The 18,728-nt window shown below is 52.3% G+C and overlaps 1 protein-coding gene across 1 annotated transcript in view; it reads right to left on the reverse strand.

The window, feature by feature from the left end:
* The window catches only part of VAC14 (VAC14 component of PIKFYVE complex), a 64,011-nt gene that overhangs the window by 39,365 nt on the left and 5,918 nt on the right, over positions 1–18,728 (reverse strand). The window contains exons 3-12 of the mRNA XM_080410962.1: positions 18,375–18,542; positions 17,625–17,687; positions 16,512–16,619; positions 15,654–15,763; positions 14,535–14,641; positions 13,400–13,534; positions 12,969–13,115; positions 10,924–10,984; positions 3,954–4,098; positions 3,584–3,649 (exon numbers count right to left, since the gene is read on the reverse strand). Coding sequence (XP_080267088.1) covers positions 3,584–3,649; positions 3,954–4,098; positions 10,924–10,984; positions 12,969–13,115; positions 13,400–13,534; positions 14,535–14,641; positions 15,654–15,763; positions 16,512–16,619; positions 17,625–17,687; positions 18,375–18,542 — 1,110 coding nt within the window. The remainder of the gene's footprint in view (positions 1–3,583; positions 3,650–3,953; positions 4,099–10,923; positions 10,985–12,968; positions 13,116–13,399; positions 13,535–14,534; positions 14,642–15,653; positions 15,764–16,511; positions 16,620–17,624; positions 17,688–18,374; positions 18,543–18,728) is intronic.

Genomic DNA, 18,728 nt, shown 5'->3' on the forward strand with positions numbered 1-18,728 from the left:
GAGAGATGAGTATCATATACCACCGTACCTGGGTTCCTCCTCTCCTATTTTAATACTAGAAACCCAAAAGCGGGACAAAATGTTTGAGCTTCTCATGGAGAAGTCAGCTTGAAGGTCTTGCAGATGTGCATCACCACCTCCACAAGCAGTGGCAGCCCAGGCTCAGCTAACCCTCTCTAGGGAAAGGTACCACCCCTCGTACAGTTCCAGGAGCAGACTTCTGAAGGATGCTCTAGTGGATACAGCTGCAAACAGCAAACTAAGAAATCATTTGGGTCATCTTGCTGTACGCAAAGCCTTGCCTGGCCACTGCATAAACACAGGTAGGTTTTCATGTTAAGAGTCGAGATGGATTCTATCCTGCTTCACATCAGACACCAGCTCCACCTCATGCGTCACTCCTGCATGAGTCAGACAAAAGTCCCAGCACAACTTCCAACCCCCAGCAAGATTGAGAGGAGCAGATAAGCAAACAGGAGCATGTTCAGCCATAAAGAAACTACTCTGCTTTGGAGCCAGAGAAATAAAAACAAAGCAAAGAAAGAAAACCAGCAGTGTCACTGCTTCATGGTTTTCTCAGAGATGCCCTCACCACCTGTTGTGTCCGCTTGAACTCAGCACCTGGGTCCTGCCAGAAAGGACCCAGGGAACTGAACAGCTGCATCAGAAGCTGCCTTTGCTCCAGGAGCTTGCAGAGGGAGATAACTCAAAGAACAGGTCTTCTTCTCAGCACTGCCTACCAGCAGTGGTTCTTTTAATGTGCAGGTGGAAAGATGCAACCCCCTGCTCCCGAAGAGCATTTGGGCTTTGACTTTTCACTTTTTCTAACATCAGTTCTTCAACCAGGGGTCAGGACTGCGACCCTTGCACCGAAGAAAGGAGCAGCTTGTGCAGAAAAACCCACTCCCAGCAGGATTCTGTTAGTGTTAGTGCTGTAAGGAAGTTTTTAAGTACATCAAATTTTAACCAGGGCTTTTAAGATTGCCTTCAAAACCAGGTCTCAAATGCAGGATGGAGTATCTCCCTGCCAGGAAAGCACGGGAACCAGCACGAGGTGACGCAGTGCAGCAGCACAGCATCTGACAGCCAGGAATCCTGTATCCCGACTTGTCTACATATCAAAGGGAACTGCTTGCTTCAGCTCTGCTCCAACTTCTCTGCGCTGCCTTTGTGAATCTTAACTAGGTCTCTTGACCATTTCTTTACAGGCACAGGAGAACTGGGTATGAACGGGAACAGGAGAGAAGGCTGAGATGACTCAGGCCGCCGCAGATGCAGCATGAGATACTGGCCCCTGTTCAGCACAGTGGAGGTGGTGCAACACCTTGTGCTAGTTGAACGATAAAAACCAGGTGTGACAACTTAAAGGGCACAGATCTGGCTCCATCCAGCGCGAGTGTCTCCTTGCTTTGGGCTTGATTATTTATGGCAAGTGCACACAAGAGACTCAGAGCAGCTCAGCAAGACAAAACCTTAAAAATAAGGTGCCTGAGCACAGTCCTTCAGTCTGATGCAAAGCCTTGACCCTCCAAAGCCAGATTCTGCTTTGGTGATGAGCTAGGGAGAAACAACTGCTCCCGGACAGCTTCAGAGTGCATCGGGAGAGCAACAGCTATCATCCAAACCATGCATGGGGGCTGGAGGATCTGCAGGCATTGCAAGTGGGAAGAAAGATGGTACTGGTACTGCTGCCCAGCCAGGTTCCCTTGGGAAGGCAGTATCACAGGATGAAGACGGCAAAAAAAAACCCTAAATATGTGTGTACATCTTGTGCTACACTACACAGCGTGTGGAGCCCTACCTGGAAAGGGAGGGAGATGTTTCCTTGTCAAAGAGCTGATGGGTTAGCTCACATAAGATCTCACACTAACCTGATGATCCCCGGCTCATCAGCTAAGAGCTTCTGGGGATCGTGATCCGCTCCAGGACAATGTGAATGTGCATACAAATACAGTACTGAGCAGGGAGTAATGGCTAAGAGAGCACCCCGCATCCCCTTTCCTACCAGGCACTGACACTACAGGTTAGCTTGCTCAGTCCATCCTCATCGTTCCCAAAAATGCCCAGCTCAAAACCCCCCTACTATTTTGGTCATTTCTATTTCCTTTGCAGAGAGCAGCAAACCTGGTCAGGAGCCAACTGAGCAGTGGTGTTTAATGGATTGACTCGTCTATGGATTTCCTTAGAAAAAAAACCCCTCCGAACATTTAAATAAATAGAAGACAGGATTAAATAAATCAGCTTAAAATTACTTTTGAGCCATTCCCAGTTATGTCACATGGAGGAAATGCATCACCAGGGTCCTTTCTTCACTGCTTTTTTCAAATATTAATAAGCAGTGTAATTGCAACATGACTCACCGTGATCTCCTGCCAAGCTGGAGAGACTATCTGCAAGATGCAGGCTTTCTAGAGCGTTGCAAAGGCAGATGTGTGCTTGGGGACTCTTTTGGAAAGGTTTGCATTGTAAGCAGCAGGGTATGGAAAATGGCCAGGCAGTTGCTTGCCTTTGCAAGTCATTCCTTCACTTGTTTTTTCCCTTCCCTCCTCTCATAACGACCCTCTCGCACACGGGATTTATTGCGTGGTTGGGGTTTGATGCCCTGAGCGTGTAAGGCAAAGCAGACAGTGCTTGATTTTTATTCCACGAGGAAAGTCTGGGCTGAGAAGCCAGCCAGCCAGGATCATTCACAGCTCTGGGCAAGAAGTATCCAGCTGATGGCAAAAGCACTACCTGTGCCTGGGCCAGCTGCGTGCTGAAGCTGCCAGCCTCCCACCCAAGCACTAGAAATGCTCCAGGGCGCAATGGAGAGGGGGAGAAGACACCAAAGATGCCAAAATTGAGATGACTGGCGGCAGGGAAGAGAGGTGAGGAAGGAAGACAAGGAAATGGGAAAATGGTGCAGCATCTCGGGAAGGAAGCAGCCTGGGAGATGAAGAGCACTGCCCTGGGAGGACAAGGCGCAGGCTGGTGAGTGAAGGCAGGGCAAGCTGGCTCACTCATTGCTGCCTGACTTTCTTTGCTCACTTCCAAGCAGAGCAGTTCCCAGCCAACCTGATGTCACCAGGCATTTGCTGGAGCCCCACCAGGCAACGCTGACCCTGCCTTGCTAGCACCTCACAACCTGGATTCTGCAGTGCTGGCTGGACACAAACCCCTCACATCTCTACAGAGCTGTTGCAGAGCACTCCAGTTCCCACTCACCGAGGATCTGACCACAACCCAGCCCCAGGGAAAGACACCAGCTCCGGGACCTGAAGCCCCAGCTGTCTTCCCAGGCAGACAGAAAGGATTTTTAGCAGTTGCCTTCGACTGATCAACTCTCTGAGGTGAAGGAAAAGGTTTATACAGAGGGTCCAAACCGCACCAGTCTAACCAAGACAGCAGAACTTTCAGCCAGGCAGCTACCAGCAGGCTCTGCATTGGGTCTTCTTCAGTTTAGCCAACAGGGTTAAACTCCCCAGTGCCACATTGGCCAAGCCCCACAAAAATCCCTCTGTTCAACCCAAGAAATCCAAAGCCCAGCTACATGTAGAAACGGTAAGACTTCAGGAGGACCTTCTGCAGTAGCTGCAGCACTTACCTCATCCGACTCGTCTGAGAGGGTCCGCAGCAAGATGGGGAAGAGGCTGTCGGTGTGTCGGAACATCTAGAACCAGAAGGACAGATGGCATCAGTCCTACAGGCCTGGTCACCCCCTGCCACAGGATCTCTCACCCCACGGGAGGCAGCTGAAAGCTTCACCAGCATTTTACACGAGCTAGAGAGCTTTTCTTCCTTAAGCTACTGGGTATGTAGCAGCCAAAGCCTTCTCAGAAAAAGGCAGGTGGAAACTTGGTTGTAACACTACCAAGATAATTACAGTCAATTCAAAGGCATGGAGCAAGCTGGGAGTGGAGGAACCTAGTCCCACAGAGGAAGCAACAGGCTCACGTGCTGCGTCCCTGACTTACCTTACGAGGAGTCTTGATGTACAAGTGGTAGAGCCATTTCAACACTGCAATTCTGGTCATCATCCCAATGGATGTGTCATGAAGGTGGCAGTCCAGCACCTGAACTATTCCATCAAGGTTCAGGGTCACCTGGATCCTCTCACAGCTGCACGGAAAGGAGAGGGGCTGGTTCAGTGCTGTCATGTCCAACTCACTCCTCCCATGGCGGGGAGGTCTGCAACCGGGGGCTGCACCAAACAGCTCAGACCCTAGGAAATCTCAACTGTCCCCTTGGCCTGCTTCTGCCCCACTCAGCCTAGCCACCCACATTTCTTATTCTGTGTATCCAGATCTGCTCACGGCAAACCCAACATCTGCGCTCATGTCTTCAAGAGTTCCAACAGTCAGGAAGCAAGCTCCAGGCTTGCAAGCTCGTGGGGTCATGGGTGGGCATGGCCAGGTTTGCCTCTGTGGCACAGGTAGCTGACTGGCATCATGAGATGGGGAAGCACAACGAGAGACACAGCAACACACCAAAAAAACTTGCTTTAGGAACAACAGAACTCTTCCAGGCTTCCACTTTCCCCAAAAAGCTGGCACTTACACGTGACAAGACACCATGTTAGATGAATCCAGTACCATGGCTGTGTTGAGAAACCAGGTTTGGGGTTCAAAGACTAGATGATCCATAAAATGCACTCAGGATCCATCTCAGGTTTGACCAGCTCAAACATGTCCAGAGGACATCAACCCACGTGTCCTCAGACTCCACTAGTTGGGGCCACCCTACCAGGTGAGGACAGCCAGTTTGCTAATCCCAGCAGACTCGTGCTGAGGACTGCAGATGGTGCCCTGGCTGGCAGTATTTTTGGGATGTAGCTCTCGACTACAAGGCTGCCTTGATAACATCATCTTGTTTCCCAAAAGATGAGGATAACTCTTGGTCATCAAGCAGGGATGAAAGCAAACAACTCCCCTGTTCACCAGGACATTGCCTCTTTTGTAACATCAACAGCCTACAGACCCTTAACTCTTATTCTCCAGTCATTTTCCATACAGTTGGGACTGCACTGGGACAGGAGATCCCAACAGAGACGAGGTCATGTTATGGCATTTGTCTTGTTTGTGATCCTGAAGTCTACCTGACAGTTTCCCACCTCCTCAACAGCAAGGACGTGGGAAGTACCTGTCTCAGGAGACATGGTTAAGGAGAGAAGGTTGGACCTGAGATGGCTGAAGGCCAGATAGTTGAAGCAGACCTCCAAAAGGTAGCTACACTGAAGAGCTAAGTCAGTCCTGTCCTACCCAAGCTACTGAATTATTCAAGGCTGGACCAGACTTTGCCGATTTTCCTAGCATGCGCAGGGCTGCTCTGCATCTCGTTTGATAAGAAATCCTAAGGGGCAGATTTCTCATGGTATAATTTGCAAGTAGAGCTGCGGCTTAATAGGATTTGATCTTCCCCAGGACACACGTCGTAAGGGCGAGACGAGGAGGCTGCAGCCCCTCACAGCCCTGCAGAGATCTGAATGCTTGATTTGCCTCACGTAACAGACGCTGGGGTCTGCAAATTGCATTTTGAGTTGGACTAAGTTTCACTTTGATGTTGCAAACAACAGCCGAGGGCCAAATGCTCAGATGTGCAGAACCGAAGGGAAGAAGGGACCCAGCGCACAGGGAGTGTGGGAGAGGAGATGTCCAAGGGAGCAGCGTCCCAGGCCATTTAAGCCAGCCTGAGCAAGCACCGTATGTGATTTTCCTGCAAAACCAGCTCCCGCTGCAGTGGCACAGCCTGCCACCCACCCAGCACAGGGCTCCTGATGGAAGAGGAGTATGAATCCTCGACCTGATTATATGTCCACACCAAAATATGCATCGCCTGTGCAGGATGGGGGGAAAAAAACCCTCAGGGTAATGTGTGTTTTCAGAGGGAAGTGGCAGAAAGGATGGCACAGAGAAGCAGAGCGTGAAGCCAGCTGGTTTGGAGGTGGCCCTGATGCTGTCACATCCACCAGCTCCACGCTGCTGTGAGGCAGGGTGGCATGGTTTGCCATGGCACTGTTAGAAGAGGATGCTGGACCTCTGCCAGCACAGCAACAAGCCGTTTCCAGACTGGCTTGTGTCAAAATTGCTCGTGAAAAGCCCTTCCCCAGTGATGCGGTACCTCGGCAGAGCCTAGGTGGCTCAAGCCAACATCCACTCGAGCTGACCCCAGGAGGCAGCTGGCAGCGCCAGGCTCCCCTCGAGTCAGCCAGACCCCAGCCATGCCAGGTACCACCGCCCGGCAGCTCTGCTGGCCTCAGCCCCTGCTAAAAGGGATGGTGGCTGGGCAAAGCTCGTTGGCTATCCTCTCCCCGCATCTACCCAGACAAACCTTTTCAGGGGGGCTGCCAGCAGAGAAGTAGCTTGTTTACTCAGCACAAAACCAGGGCACCATCCTGAGAGGCAAGGGGTCTGATGAACACGTGAAATTGGGCTAAAAATCTCCCACCGACCACATTCCTCTGCCTTCGAGATGGAGCAGCACCAGATTCCTATGGGCTGCTGCCTTTCCAGGGAGGAAGGCAGCAGCTGAGCATGGTGAGCACTGCCGCAGCTCTGACGTGGGCTCAGAGCTCACCCCAGCTCTCCTTAATCCCCAGGCAGGGCGGAGCAGGAGCAGCAGTAATGGCATTGCGTTAATGCGATCCTCTGGGCCTGCCACGCCAGCTCCCAGCGCCGGCATCTGCGGCAGGGCAGATGTCAGATGCAATTGCTTCCATCTAACCCACTACCCCAGATTCTCCTCTGGAGGATGAACGTGGCCCTAGCACTGCCTCCGTGGTTCGGCTGTGAAGGCAAGAACATGTTTTTAAGGCAAACTGAGCAATGATGGGGGCTGCAGCAGGCTCCAGCCTCTGAATACTGGTACACTTTGCTCAAGCTGAGTGGTGAGGCAGGAGACCTATCTCCCAGCACATCCCCTAAGTTCAGAAAGCATCCTCCAGCATGGAACGGTGCTTGCTTTCCCACTGTGATCAACCCACAGCAATTTTTTTCACCGCATATCCCTTATCAACTCATTTTCTCATTTCTCCCCTTTCTTCAAGGGCTTCTACCATCTCTCTCCTCAGCGGTCGCCTTTTCTCTGCCAATGCCTGAGCTGTCATCTCCCTCCTGGCCTCCTGCCCGGCCCAGCTGCTTTCCTGACCCCGTTTTCAGACAAGGTTAAGGTCGAGGCCAGGCTCTAGCCTTTAAGCAGGCCCAGCGAAGTGGCTTTGCCAAGGGTGGAAATATCCAGGTTCTTTTATTGTGGTCCAAGTCACAAGGGCAGCTCCCATACGGGCTGGCAGCTGTGCTGCTCAACAGGCTTGAGCCAGTGGCCAGGAGGTAAATATCTCCTCTCTGCTATCGGTGCCACAAGCTGTCGCTTTCTCGTCCTCCATTGCTCTTATTTTGGCGCTCTTGGCTTCCTTCTGCTTACTGCGGTTTCCAAGTACTGGAAGTGCCCGCAGCACCAGCGCAAGCTGATCTCCCAGGGAAGCGATGAGGAGAAGGTCTAGGCAGAGGCACCCAGTCCAGCGAGATGTAGATCACGACGAGAAGGGCTGGTGCAGAGTGCCCCACATCCCCCTCCAGCTCATCCACACAATGGCGCAGTGGGAGCAGCGAAGGGAACCCATCTACTCACTCCAGGCTGGAGAGAAAGGTCAGGAGGAGCCTTCCCAAGAGGACACCTTGGACCTGAGAGCTGCAGGCTCTGGGCACGGGGCTACAACTTCCAGCATGAGACACGCAGCAGCAAATTTAGCTTTGTACTAAGCTCTAACTACCACATTGAAAAGTCCGATTTAAATGCAGACTCGGGCAGTTAAGCCACGTGGCAGCTGTTTGCCCTTTCTGCAGCGAAACAAGCAGCTTTACGTGTCCATGTGTCCCTGAACATCACCCAAAACAAGAAGCCTTCCTTGCAGCAATAATGACCACAAAGGCTTTTCCAGAGCCCCCATATCCCTTATCTTGTTTGGTGAGGGACCGTGGTCCCATCACCCTTGTCCAACCACCATGCATCTAACCCAGGCAGCCCTGCTGACCACTGGCCAGCTGTGCCTGACTGTCCAACCAGCAGCATGGTCAGGAAATTGTCTCAAACTGTCCAGGTCTCGTACCGAAATGCCAACACAGTTACAAGAGCCTAAAAGGCACTTTCCAGCTGTTTTGGTCCAGTGATGCAGGACACACATCTGCATCTTCTCCTGCAGCAGCTCAGACCGACGGAAGGAAGCCTGGGCTCTGCTCCAGCAGCCACACTTCCAACTCCCCTTCCTGATCCAGGCTCACACCAGCAATCGCAGCATCAGCATGGTCAGCTAGGCCACAGGAAGGCTCCAGTGCTTCTGCATTATGGTTCTGGTCCACTTCCAATGACAGGCAGTTTTGGCAGAAGCTGGAAGGAGGGACCCCCACCTGCACAGGGAGCCACAGAGCCCTTCCAGCCCTGTGCAGCCAGGCTCCCCCAGGAGTCAGTTTTGTCTCAGCACAGGCACAGTCTTAATTTCCTAGTAAATGGCACCAGGAAGGTCCCTCCAAGTGAAGCTGGCAATTACCCTAGCAGCATTTTGGGTTGCCAACAGCACGTTCTAGGAGCAGGGGGGACGCATGTGTCAGTTTGTGGTCATAGGAACATGCCCAGCATCTATGCATCAAGCATTCAGACCTCGTCATCTTCTTGGATAGCATCTCCATGGAAGACATCCCTCTGCAGCCGCGGGGCCGTGAGCTCCTCCGCCCCCGCTGACCGAGGTCCTCCTCCTTTAGTCGCTGCTGCAGTGCTATCCCTCTGCAGATGGCTGTGTGGGGAGGGCAGGAGAAGGGGGCGTGAGAGCTGGATGCCTGGCGCTGGGCCATGCTCCATCACTCTCTCGCCGGGGAGACTGGGGGAAGCAGCAGGGGGGACATGAACAAAAACACAAGCAAAGAGTGACTTCATCTTAAAAGGCAGCTGCAACTTCCTCTGCTTGCAGGCTTCCCAGCTTTTCCAAGCAATGCTATGGTTTCCTGTGGTCCTGTCTTGACACCCAGTGGGCATTCAGCATGCAGGCAGCTGCCTGCTCCCTGGTGTGAATTAGGCTGCAGCTGGCTGTAGGTGCCAGCTCTCACCTTCCCCTGGCTCCACAGCCAAGCCAGACAGCCTGAGGAATAGATGGAGCACCAGGCAGGTACCTGGGGCTCTTGTTGGCCAGGTACAGCCCCCCAGCCCCATGCCAGTCCCCCACAACAGGTACCATGGTGAAAATGTTTCGGGTCCCAATGCTGAGCCAGCAGACATCACACAGGATGGGGAAATGGGCTTCAGGGCAGGTAAACCCCAGGGTAAAACCTGGAGTGTCCACTTTAACAGAGGTTAGGAGGGCTCAAGAACAAGACTCTCTGCAAAATCAGGTCTCTTAGAGACGCGAAGAGTCTTGCATCCTGTCCCAGACGGTTTTCCCCAGTGCCCGGGGAGCCGGCAGACTGCTTCAGCTTAGGCAGCCGTTCTCCTCCCAGCTCCTGGTGACACTGTGATCAAGTCACTCCAGCTCTCCCTGCATCTGTCCCCCTTTGGTCTTCACTCCCTCTTTCCCCCACGTGCAAGCTCTTCAGCACAGAGCTGCAGTTATCACTTGTCTTAACACCTCTCCTTTTCCTTCCCCTTCCCAATTTCAGCCCTATGCACACCCACTTCTGCACCTGTTAAACTTTAAGGGGTGAGGAAGGCCAGGACACAGCAGGAAAGCCAGGGAAAACCATTTAACAACCATAAACGAAAATCTAGACACAAATGAAAAGACCTGTGCTTTCAAGAGAGGAAAAAATTAGGGGCATGATTAAGACCAGGCAGTAGCTGGGCTTTGCATGAGTGCAAAAAAGGAACAGAGGGTACAGACCATCAACCTGAAAAGCTGACGCCTGCATTGCTCTAGGATGCATTATGATGGGCATCACGCTGGTAGGATGCAGATAGAGTAACGCGTCCTATTTCGGGGCCCACAGCAACAAATAAATACATGCATCAGCACAATAAAATTGTTGGAAATCACGACCTCCGAGGAAGAGAACTGCAGGCAGCAGGAGGAAAGGGAAGATGCGTTACAAAAGTAGATGGATGTGTCCCCAAATTCACTGACAGCTGGATGGGAAGAAAGGTATTTGCAGAAGAGATAGATGAGATATTGGGAGAGATTGTGCTGGGCACGGAGCTGCTCTCTGCGGGCGCGGGGCTGACTAATGCCACGCAAAGCTGGCAGGGGGACAGGCTGGCAGCAAATGCTGCCGAGACCCCTTGCCTCTCCGGCAGTTGGAGCTGAACAGCATGGCCCCAGGCACAAGCCCACAGCAGCGTGCCGTGGTGGGCTGCCAGGACTGCAGCACAGAAGGCTGCGGTGCCCAGCAGCAGGGCCAGCGCTCTCCAGGCTCTTCTGCCAGCCCCAGACAGTTCACGTATCACCTTCTCAGAAGGCCTCTGCATCTCTGGCCAACCAGCACATCACTGTTCCACTACCACCACTCCTCTGCAAAGGCAGGAGGGAACCAAACGTCTCCTATTTTAGCCAAGCTACAAAGAGCCATAACCAAGGCAACCATTCACCTTCTCCCCACTTCCACCCTATCTCTTTAAGCCGGAGTGCGCCACCATGGGGGCTTGAAGGCAGGCGAGGTGCAGAACCCTGAACGCACAGGCACTTGCTGCCTCCCCAGACCTCCCCAGGGGGCTTTGCAAGGTCTCCTGCAGGGGAAAACACCTCAATTTACCACAAAGTCAAGAAATTTTGGTGCAAATGCATCAGAGAGAAGCAGTCAGCTCCTACAGCATCCCCAGTCGTCCACCCCACTGTGACCCAGGAGACCCCAACTGTTTTTCAGCCCAGACCATCTTTCTCCACAGCTTTGTCAGCATCTGTCAGTCACTGTGTGTACCCTGAGAAGCCTTCCCTTCTTCTCAAGCCCCTCTGAAGCAACAAACATACCCTACCTGGTTACTGTGAAGACACTGCTGTTGCTGAAGTTCGAGTCACCAGATGCATCCAGAGAGCCTGGGGGCAGGTAAACCGGAGACACAGTTAGTGGGATGGCAGGGAAGGTGGAGGCTGGAAAGCTAGCTGCATGACCTTCTGCAAAGACATCACCATCCATTGTCTGAGGGTCCAGAGAACCTGAGGATCCCTTCTGCCTGCAGCAAGCATCTTACACTCCTTGTCAAACCCTTCTCCAATGCCAGAGGTACTGGGCGAAGCTGGTGGAGGACAGCACTCACCCGGCAAAATGCAGGCTGCACAGCTTTAAACCTCTGCCCCAAACTGGGTCTTTTCCTCTGTAATGGAGACCCAGACACATCCTTCTGACTGTTTCAACCATTCCCAAAGAAGGAGCTCAGAACTGCAGAGCTACCTTTCATCATCCAGATTTCAACGCCTAGAGATACCACACAAGCACAGGAAAGGCTGAATCCAACCCAGGACATCTCCACCTGGTCAGTTCTCCCACAGCATGAATCCATGCGGAAGCCAAGCAACCCAAACAGCTTTCCAGTCTGCTCTGTGCTAAAACTGGGTCTTACAAGCACCGTGACAAAGCACGACAGGATGAACTTGACTCTTCATGCCCCCTTGTGCCAACAGCCTCTACTCACACACGGTGGCACCGCCACATCAGCACAACCAGGGAGCAGAGCTCTGAGTTTGCGATGCAAAAGCATCACAGGTTTATCTGATCCTGCCTGCTTCAAGTGCAACCTGACCCCAAAGGGGTAGAGATTAAAGCAATTAAACTTTCTGTTGAATGTTTTCAAGCTCTTCTACTAGGTTTTAATAAAAGGAGGTATTCTTGGGACAAATAAGGAATAAAAAAAGTTAAATTTTCACTGCTGTGCTACAGCACTAGATCTTTCCCCTCCATGTCTTCCAAAAACACTACTGCATTGGCCGGGAATCGAACCCGGGCCTCCCGCGTGGCAGGCGAGAATTCTACCACTGAACCACCAATGCTGTGCTGCCTGCTGCTAGCTCCTGCCTGCTCCTGCCGGCCCTGCAGCTCCCTGACTCCCTGCCTTCAACCCAGCTGCTGTTGCACAAGAAAAGCCTTCAGCCTTTTAATTCCCACCTTCCTGCTCCCTCTTATGGCAGGATTTTCCAAAAGCCACTTGCGGGTGTGTTACAGAAGAGCACCGGGCTGAATGTGCAGCCCCAGAAGAAAACAACAGATTAGCCCACGTGATTTAAATGTTACACGTATTTCATATGCCTGGACAAAGATGTACCAGAAGTAGCATGTAGTCATCCCAGGTCAACAGCTTCAAAGGGATGCTGGAAGGCTAAAGCTGCTGCTGTTTTCAGGCATTGGTCCACCAGGACCCTCTCTGCCTAATTTCTTCTCACTTGAACCCTCTTCCTGGTCTCCCATCCTGCTTGCAAACTTTTGCCTGTTCTGTTCTAGAAATTTTAGGACTGTGACAATACCCACGTGATGGTCTCAAGAGTAACATGAATGTGGAAAGGACCCAAAATTCTTCTCGTTTCTGTTCTCTACCCTTCCCCAACACAGGCATCCTCCATGTACACACTGATGCTCCCCCAGGACTAACACAGCTCTCTGAGCTCTCCTTTGGCAGACGGTAGCTCCTCCCAAACCAGCAACTGCAGGACAGGTGGTCTATTCTCTTCCCATGTTATGTAGCAAGACACTAAACATTGCACTATAAATTATCTTTTTCAGGTCAACTTAATGACTAAGCCAAAGTGAAGCACAGTGAGGGGATGGGGGTGCTCACCAGGGAACACAGCACTGCCACACTGCTCAGGCTCCAGCCCAGATCACAGTGACCCTGCTACGCAGACAGCACCAAACACGTCTGCCTCAGCAGAGGATCATCTGTCAAACAGGACACAAGGCTCAAAGAAAGCACACAGGTCCCACGTGCCCTGAGTTGCCCCAGGACACCAAACCAACTCAAGAACTTCTTGAGGACCTTCCCCTTGGCCTTCCTCACACCTCTAATGGTTCACACAAATGGGAACTCACTGCTGGATGCTGCCTCTGGCTTGGAAAGGGACTCCTCTGAGGTGGGCTCTGCTGGTAGGGTCTGCTTGGCCTCGTCCATTTCATCGTCCTCTGGGATGACCAGCTTCATCAGGCTCTGGTTGCACACGTTTGCCACTTCCTTGATGTCTGAATGTAGGCATTGTAAGGAACACACAGTCCCACATGTGGCTATGTGCCACATCTGGCCAGCCATGGAGAAGCCACTGCAGCCCCATCAGGGCTTCCCCATCCCAGCTATTGCAACCCCCTTCACGTCCAAAGGGCTAGTGTGGGTTCTAGCACTTGGTGGGAGGACTTATCCTGGCCCTCTCCAGCTATGCAGCTGGCCCTGCGCCCCAGGGGCAGGAAACAGGCACTTCCCTTTGGGTTGCTGTAGCAGGAATGGGAGCAGCTCCAAGTTACAAGGATACTCTTCTTGCGATCATCATAGGAGAGACATGGCAGGACAGCAGTCAGGATCCCTGAGGAGTAAGGCAGCATCACCCGGCCAGCCAGCTGGATGAACTCCCTCATCCAGCACATGGCTGTCAGCTGGATCAGGTCATCTGGAAGACATCAGACAAGCAAAGGTGAGGGAAAGGACAGCACTGGCAGCTGAGCAAGCTCCACAGGGCAAGGACCACCTGCAAGCAGAAAGCTGCCTCTGCTCCATCCAGAATCACTAGTCCAGAGAGATCCTTGTCTGGGACAGCTTAGTCCCAGAGACAGACAAAACCTGAATCTGCAGTGAGGCTGAGATTAAATGCAATCACTCGGTTTCAGACTTAACCCAGTTCAATCCATAACCCATGTTTCCTCATTTACAAATATTCTGTCCAGCTCCCCAATGCACAAGGATATTTCCTCTGTCACACCTGTAGCAGTTGTGTGTCTGAGTCAAGCATCACTCCTCGAGCTGGGGTTTTATTAACCTCCCCAGGTCCTGAAAAAAAGGAGCACTGCTGGGCGAGTCGGCCAACGCAAGGCCACATTTCAGGCTTGAGCAGTGTAAATTCACTTGGCATCAGTTTAATCAAGAACAAGCAGTCTTCATCCATTTCTATTTTTCTATCTCATAAGAAACCGACTCCCATTCAGTAACATTTGAAGAGCAGTTTAAGATCAATGAGCACAGCTCACAGACAAGATCCTTCTCAGGAAACACATCTAACTACAGCTGTAACCCTCTGCCACTACCTACACAGCAGACCCACAGGAGCTACAGCGCAGCACTAACACAAAGCGCCAGGCACATCATGCTTAAGTCTCCTGTCCCTAAGGAGATCCTTCTGGATGTGCTGGATACCCACAGGTGCCATCCGCAGCCAGATATTTTACTGTCAGGTACCTCTGCTTCAGGAGGATGCCAGACCTGTATTTGAGCAGTACAAAAGCAGCAGTGCCAACTGTGGGAGCTGCCTGTTCCCCTGCTTTCAGCGGGATTTGCATGCACAATGACCAAGAAAAGGCAAGTGGGTGAGCTGGTGAACAGCCTGCTGGAAAACTCCTGGCCTCAACCTATGGTGGGCACCACAAACGCAGAGGCAGATGCTACCTGCAACTCACCCGCCGCCTGGCAGTGGATCACCAGGATATTGGCCATTTCTGCAAACTTGACGCTGGAAGGATTCTTCTTGATCTCCTTAAGGAACTCCCCGAGAGCCACCTCGCACCTGCAGAGAGGCAGAGCAGGTGATTAGTGCTCAGTCACCTTGGAGACATTACAGAGAAGTTCCGGAGACCAGTCTACTACACACATATATAGAAAGGACACTGGTGGCACAGCAGGCATGCCTCCGCACAGGGGCAGGGCCAGGAAGAACAAGGCTGACAAGCTCACCTTGCCCCAAGGCAGAGACTGCACAGATGCAAGGAAGGGTCTGGAGCCCCCTGCACCTTCCTGCAAATCCCTTAAGAGCCACACAGGCTCTGCTGAGATGGAGGTGTGCCTGGGATGCGGAGCAGAGAGGGCAGCAGCAGGGCAGGTGATACCCAAAGCTTTCAGTGCTTGTTCCTCAACAAGCAGACACCAGGAACCAAAGCAGTGGGGAGGATCCAGGAGGGCTTAGCAGTGGGATAGACCCAGGAGGGTTTGGCAGTGGGACAGACCCAATCCAATCTCACCACTTCCTTGTGCCCTACAGAACAGGTTCAGTTTTACTCCCTTCCAGTGCAAGAAGCCAAGATCCTCTGACCTCCCTGAGAACACGCAGCCTGTGCTTCAAAATGCTTCTGTCTTGAGACCAGCAATGGATCTGAGGAGCAAGCTTGCAATGCTTGCCTCTCTTCTCCACCCAGGAGAAGCTGGGTTGGTGCTCAACCTTGCTGAGAGAGGCTCAGACGCTACAAACTTGTTCACAGAGCTCATACCTCAAGCACACGTGAGCTTCTGTGGCTCTGATACTGGGTGCAAGGGCCAGGAAGGCAACAACTCAGCTGAGCCAAAACAGTTGGTCCCCCAGCACAGACCACAGTGTCCTCCACAGCCACTCCAGCCACAACAAGCTGGGGAAGGGAGGCCCTTGTCAAGGACAGTTTGATTCACCAAGACAGCCAGATTGCTCTGTCTCCCACCATGCACACGTGGTTTTGCTGCAGTTACACAAGAGCTGCAAATAAATGAAGATGGTGACGGACAGACTGAGCAAGACACAGCCCTCGCACTCGGCCAGCCTCCACACTCACATTTTCCGTATCTCCTTGCTGTTGTCTCCCAGGATCTGAAAGAGCCCATCCAGGATTTCTGGCAGGTAATCCAAGAGGTTGATGTCAGGCACAGACTCTAAAACCAGGATCTAGCTCAGGGGAGGAATAAGAAAGAAGAGGTGAGTTTTGCAGAAGCTAACTGACATCACCAGCACAAATCTAGCACAATACTGAGGAATTCAGAGCTGCCCATCTCAGAAAGAAGCTGAGTTAGCAGAGGAAGCAAACGATCAGCCTGCAGCATCGCTATGTTTCTAGTCACAGCTCTGTAAAATGCAGCAGGGATCAGGAATGACTGCCAAGATGTGTGCAGGCAGACCTGGGATGGCACACAGTACGGCTGAAAGAGAGCGCGCAGAGGCACGTTCTCCCCAGAGCCGGGCTAGGCACTGAGAGCCTCTGCCTCGCACAGAAAGGAGAAAGCAGGCAGAGATATACTTTGCCTCCTGGAGAGTGACATCCCTCCATATCGCTGCTGGGTGATGGAAAGCAGTCTGGCACTGCCCCTTGGGAGACTGTAACCTCTAGATCCAGTATAGCCATTTATACCAGCAATACTCTTGGCTTTCTAACTTGGTATGCAACGTCCTGAACCTGGCTGGCAGAAGTGAAGTATGATGTCCCCGAGACTACAAAAGCGAGGTGACGGGAAGTTGGCAATTTAAAGAAGCAGGTGAAAAACTCTGCTGCCTTAAAAAATCCCATCCATATAAATTCAGGTGCCCAAGTTCACACATTGCTGCAAATATCTGCTGTTTGCCCAGACACAGGATGCTGAGGGGTCACGGTATTTTGGAGTTTGGACTGGTCAGCACACATGGCACTGTGTGTACCTACCCAGGATATAATGAACTGGCGGGCATACTGGTTGTTGGAGTAAATCCTCTCGCGCAGCAGTGGGATGAAGCCCACCAAGTCAAACTGGTTGCTCTCTGTCACGATGTCCTGCAGAGCCCAAGCAGAATGTGTTAGGAGGGATGGCCACCACCACGTCCACACAGCCACTCCCACCCAGCCTTTTTTAAGGCACATGACAGGAAACAGATGACAAGCAGCTGATGCATGGGTCTGTAGGTCAGGAGACCTGGGGAGAAGGAATCACGTGGTTTATTCAGCCGACGAGCCAGTAATTCCCCTTGGGCAGGGACTAACGCTGAGTGGGACCCAGACAAGGAGGCTCCTGCCCGCCTGAACAGATGGAGGATGGGAGCTTCTCCCATTCATGCCTCAGTGGTGTGTTGCACACATGAGCAAACACCTTTGATGTAACCAGGCGTACCAGGGGTGGGAGAGTACCCTGGCTTTCCTTTAAAGCTCTTCCTACACGCCTGGTGGGTTTTGCTGCATGGCTAACTCTCTGGCACCAGGGCAGTGGAGCAGATCTCCCAGCAAGAAGGTTTGCAGCAGGTGATGCGGAGACTGTGTTAACTGCTATGATAACGAGAAGGAGTGAGGGCAGTACCTAGCAGTGAACCACTCACCTCTGAACAGCAGAAAAAAAACCTGGGAGGTCTGCAAGAGTAAAAGCCTGTAGGCAAGCAAATTACGAACCCTGCCCCTCACCTCAAATCAGCAGCAGAACAGATCTGCTCACATCGCTACTTGCTTAGGCAAGGGAGGAGAAGCAAAGGAACAGCCCTTCTGCTGCCTTGAATGGGGCTGCAACTCCACTTGAATTAAAACCTTGCTCCTCCAGACACCCACTCCCAAGAGCTGAATGCACATGTGACACTGTGATAACCTGCCAGCCCTTTGACCCAGCTGCCTGACATCGCCACCAGTTCCTCAATCTAAAAGGCTACGGTCAGTGAGGGGAAGAAATGTTTTGACAGTAGCCACAGGACTGAGCAGGGATGGTTTTAGCAGCTGCAGCCTTGGGGACAGACACGTGCCCAGCCAGGACGTGCCCACAGCCTGCACCAAGGATTCTCAGCTAGAGAGAAAAAATACCTTGAGAAGCCGATCGAGGAGCTCAGAGCCGCTTTTGACGTTCGGATCAGGATCAGCAGCCAGCTGTGAATGACAAAAACAAGAGCCACTACAGCAGTGGGTCCCAGCTCTGCTCCCCACTCTGCAGCGAAGCTCCCAGCAGGCTCACAGGACTGCTGCTCCCCTCTGGCATCACAGGGACGGACACAGAGAAGTCTCTTTATCTCCACCTCCTCATCAGGCCCTAACAAATTCTCCTGAGAAACTTCCTAAGGGGGGCACCAAGCACCCGTCACCTCCCCTGACTACGCAGGTTTTCACGGGCCAGCAGCCACGCTCTCAAGTGGCGGAGAAATACAACTTGCCAGTGAAAAGCTGCAGAGACAGGCAGATGTAGACAGGGTATCGACCCTACACACCCCACAAAGCCATAGTGCTGCAGAGCCACCTCCCCTGCAGCCGTGCCGTCAGCCTCATTTTCTAATACCACTAAACAAGGAACAGGAAAACACGTCTTGGGAGGTGAGAACAGAGAACAAGCTATCTTACAGTGAACTCATCACCCACAGTATCAGTGGCTACTGTGCTGCTGCAGGAACTGCTCCTTTGGTCCTTCAGACCTGCTGGGCTCAAAGCAAACCAGTTTAGTTGGAAAGATGATTGCAGACAACTTGGTTGGTTTGATCCAGACGAGACGAGGACTAGGGAACAAGCCTTAGGTCTCCAGTGTGAGAAAGAAAAGCACATGGGGGTTGAGAGGAAGCTTCTTACCTTGCTCAGGCCATCGAAGAGTACGTTGAAATGTGGGAGGACGGAGCCCCTGGCCACCTTGACAATGTTATAGAGAGCCTCGCAAGCGTAGTACCGCAGCCGACTGTCGGCATCGTTGAAACACGTTAGCACCGGCTCAATCAGCTCCTTCAGGTAGAGCCCAGAGTCCTGGTGGACAGGAGAGGACCTGTTAGCTGAGGACCACACCACAGGGAGAGGGAAGAGATGGCACTGCCCTGGAACATACTGCAAAAATTCAGGCCCACAATGGCTTAGTGCACCTATGCTGGATAGGATTTATTCATGAATTTTTAACTTTTATTACTGAAATTATTGAATTTTATAATTCAGGTA

Source organism: Falco punctatus, assembly GCF_963210335.1.
Source record: "Falco punctatus genome assembly, chromosome: 14".
Lineage (NCBI taxonomy): Eukaryota > Metazoa > Chordata > Aves > Falconiformes > Falconidae > Falco > Falco punctatus.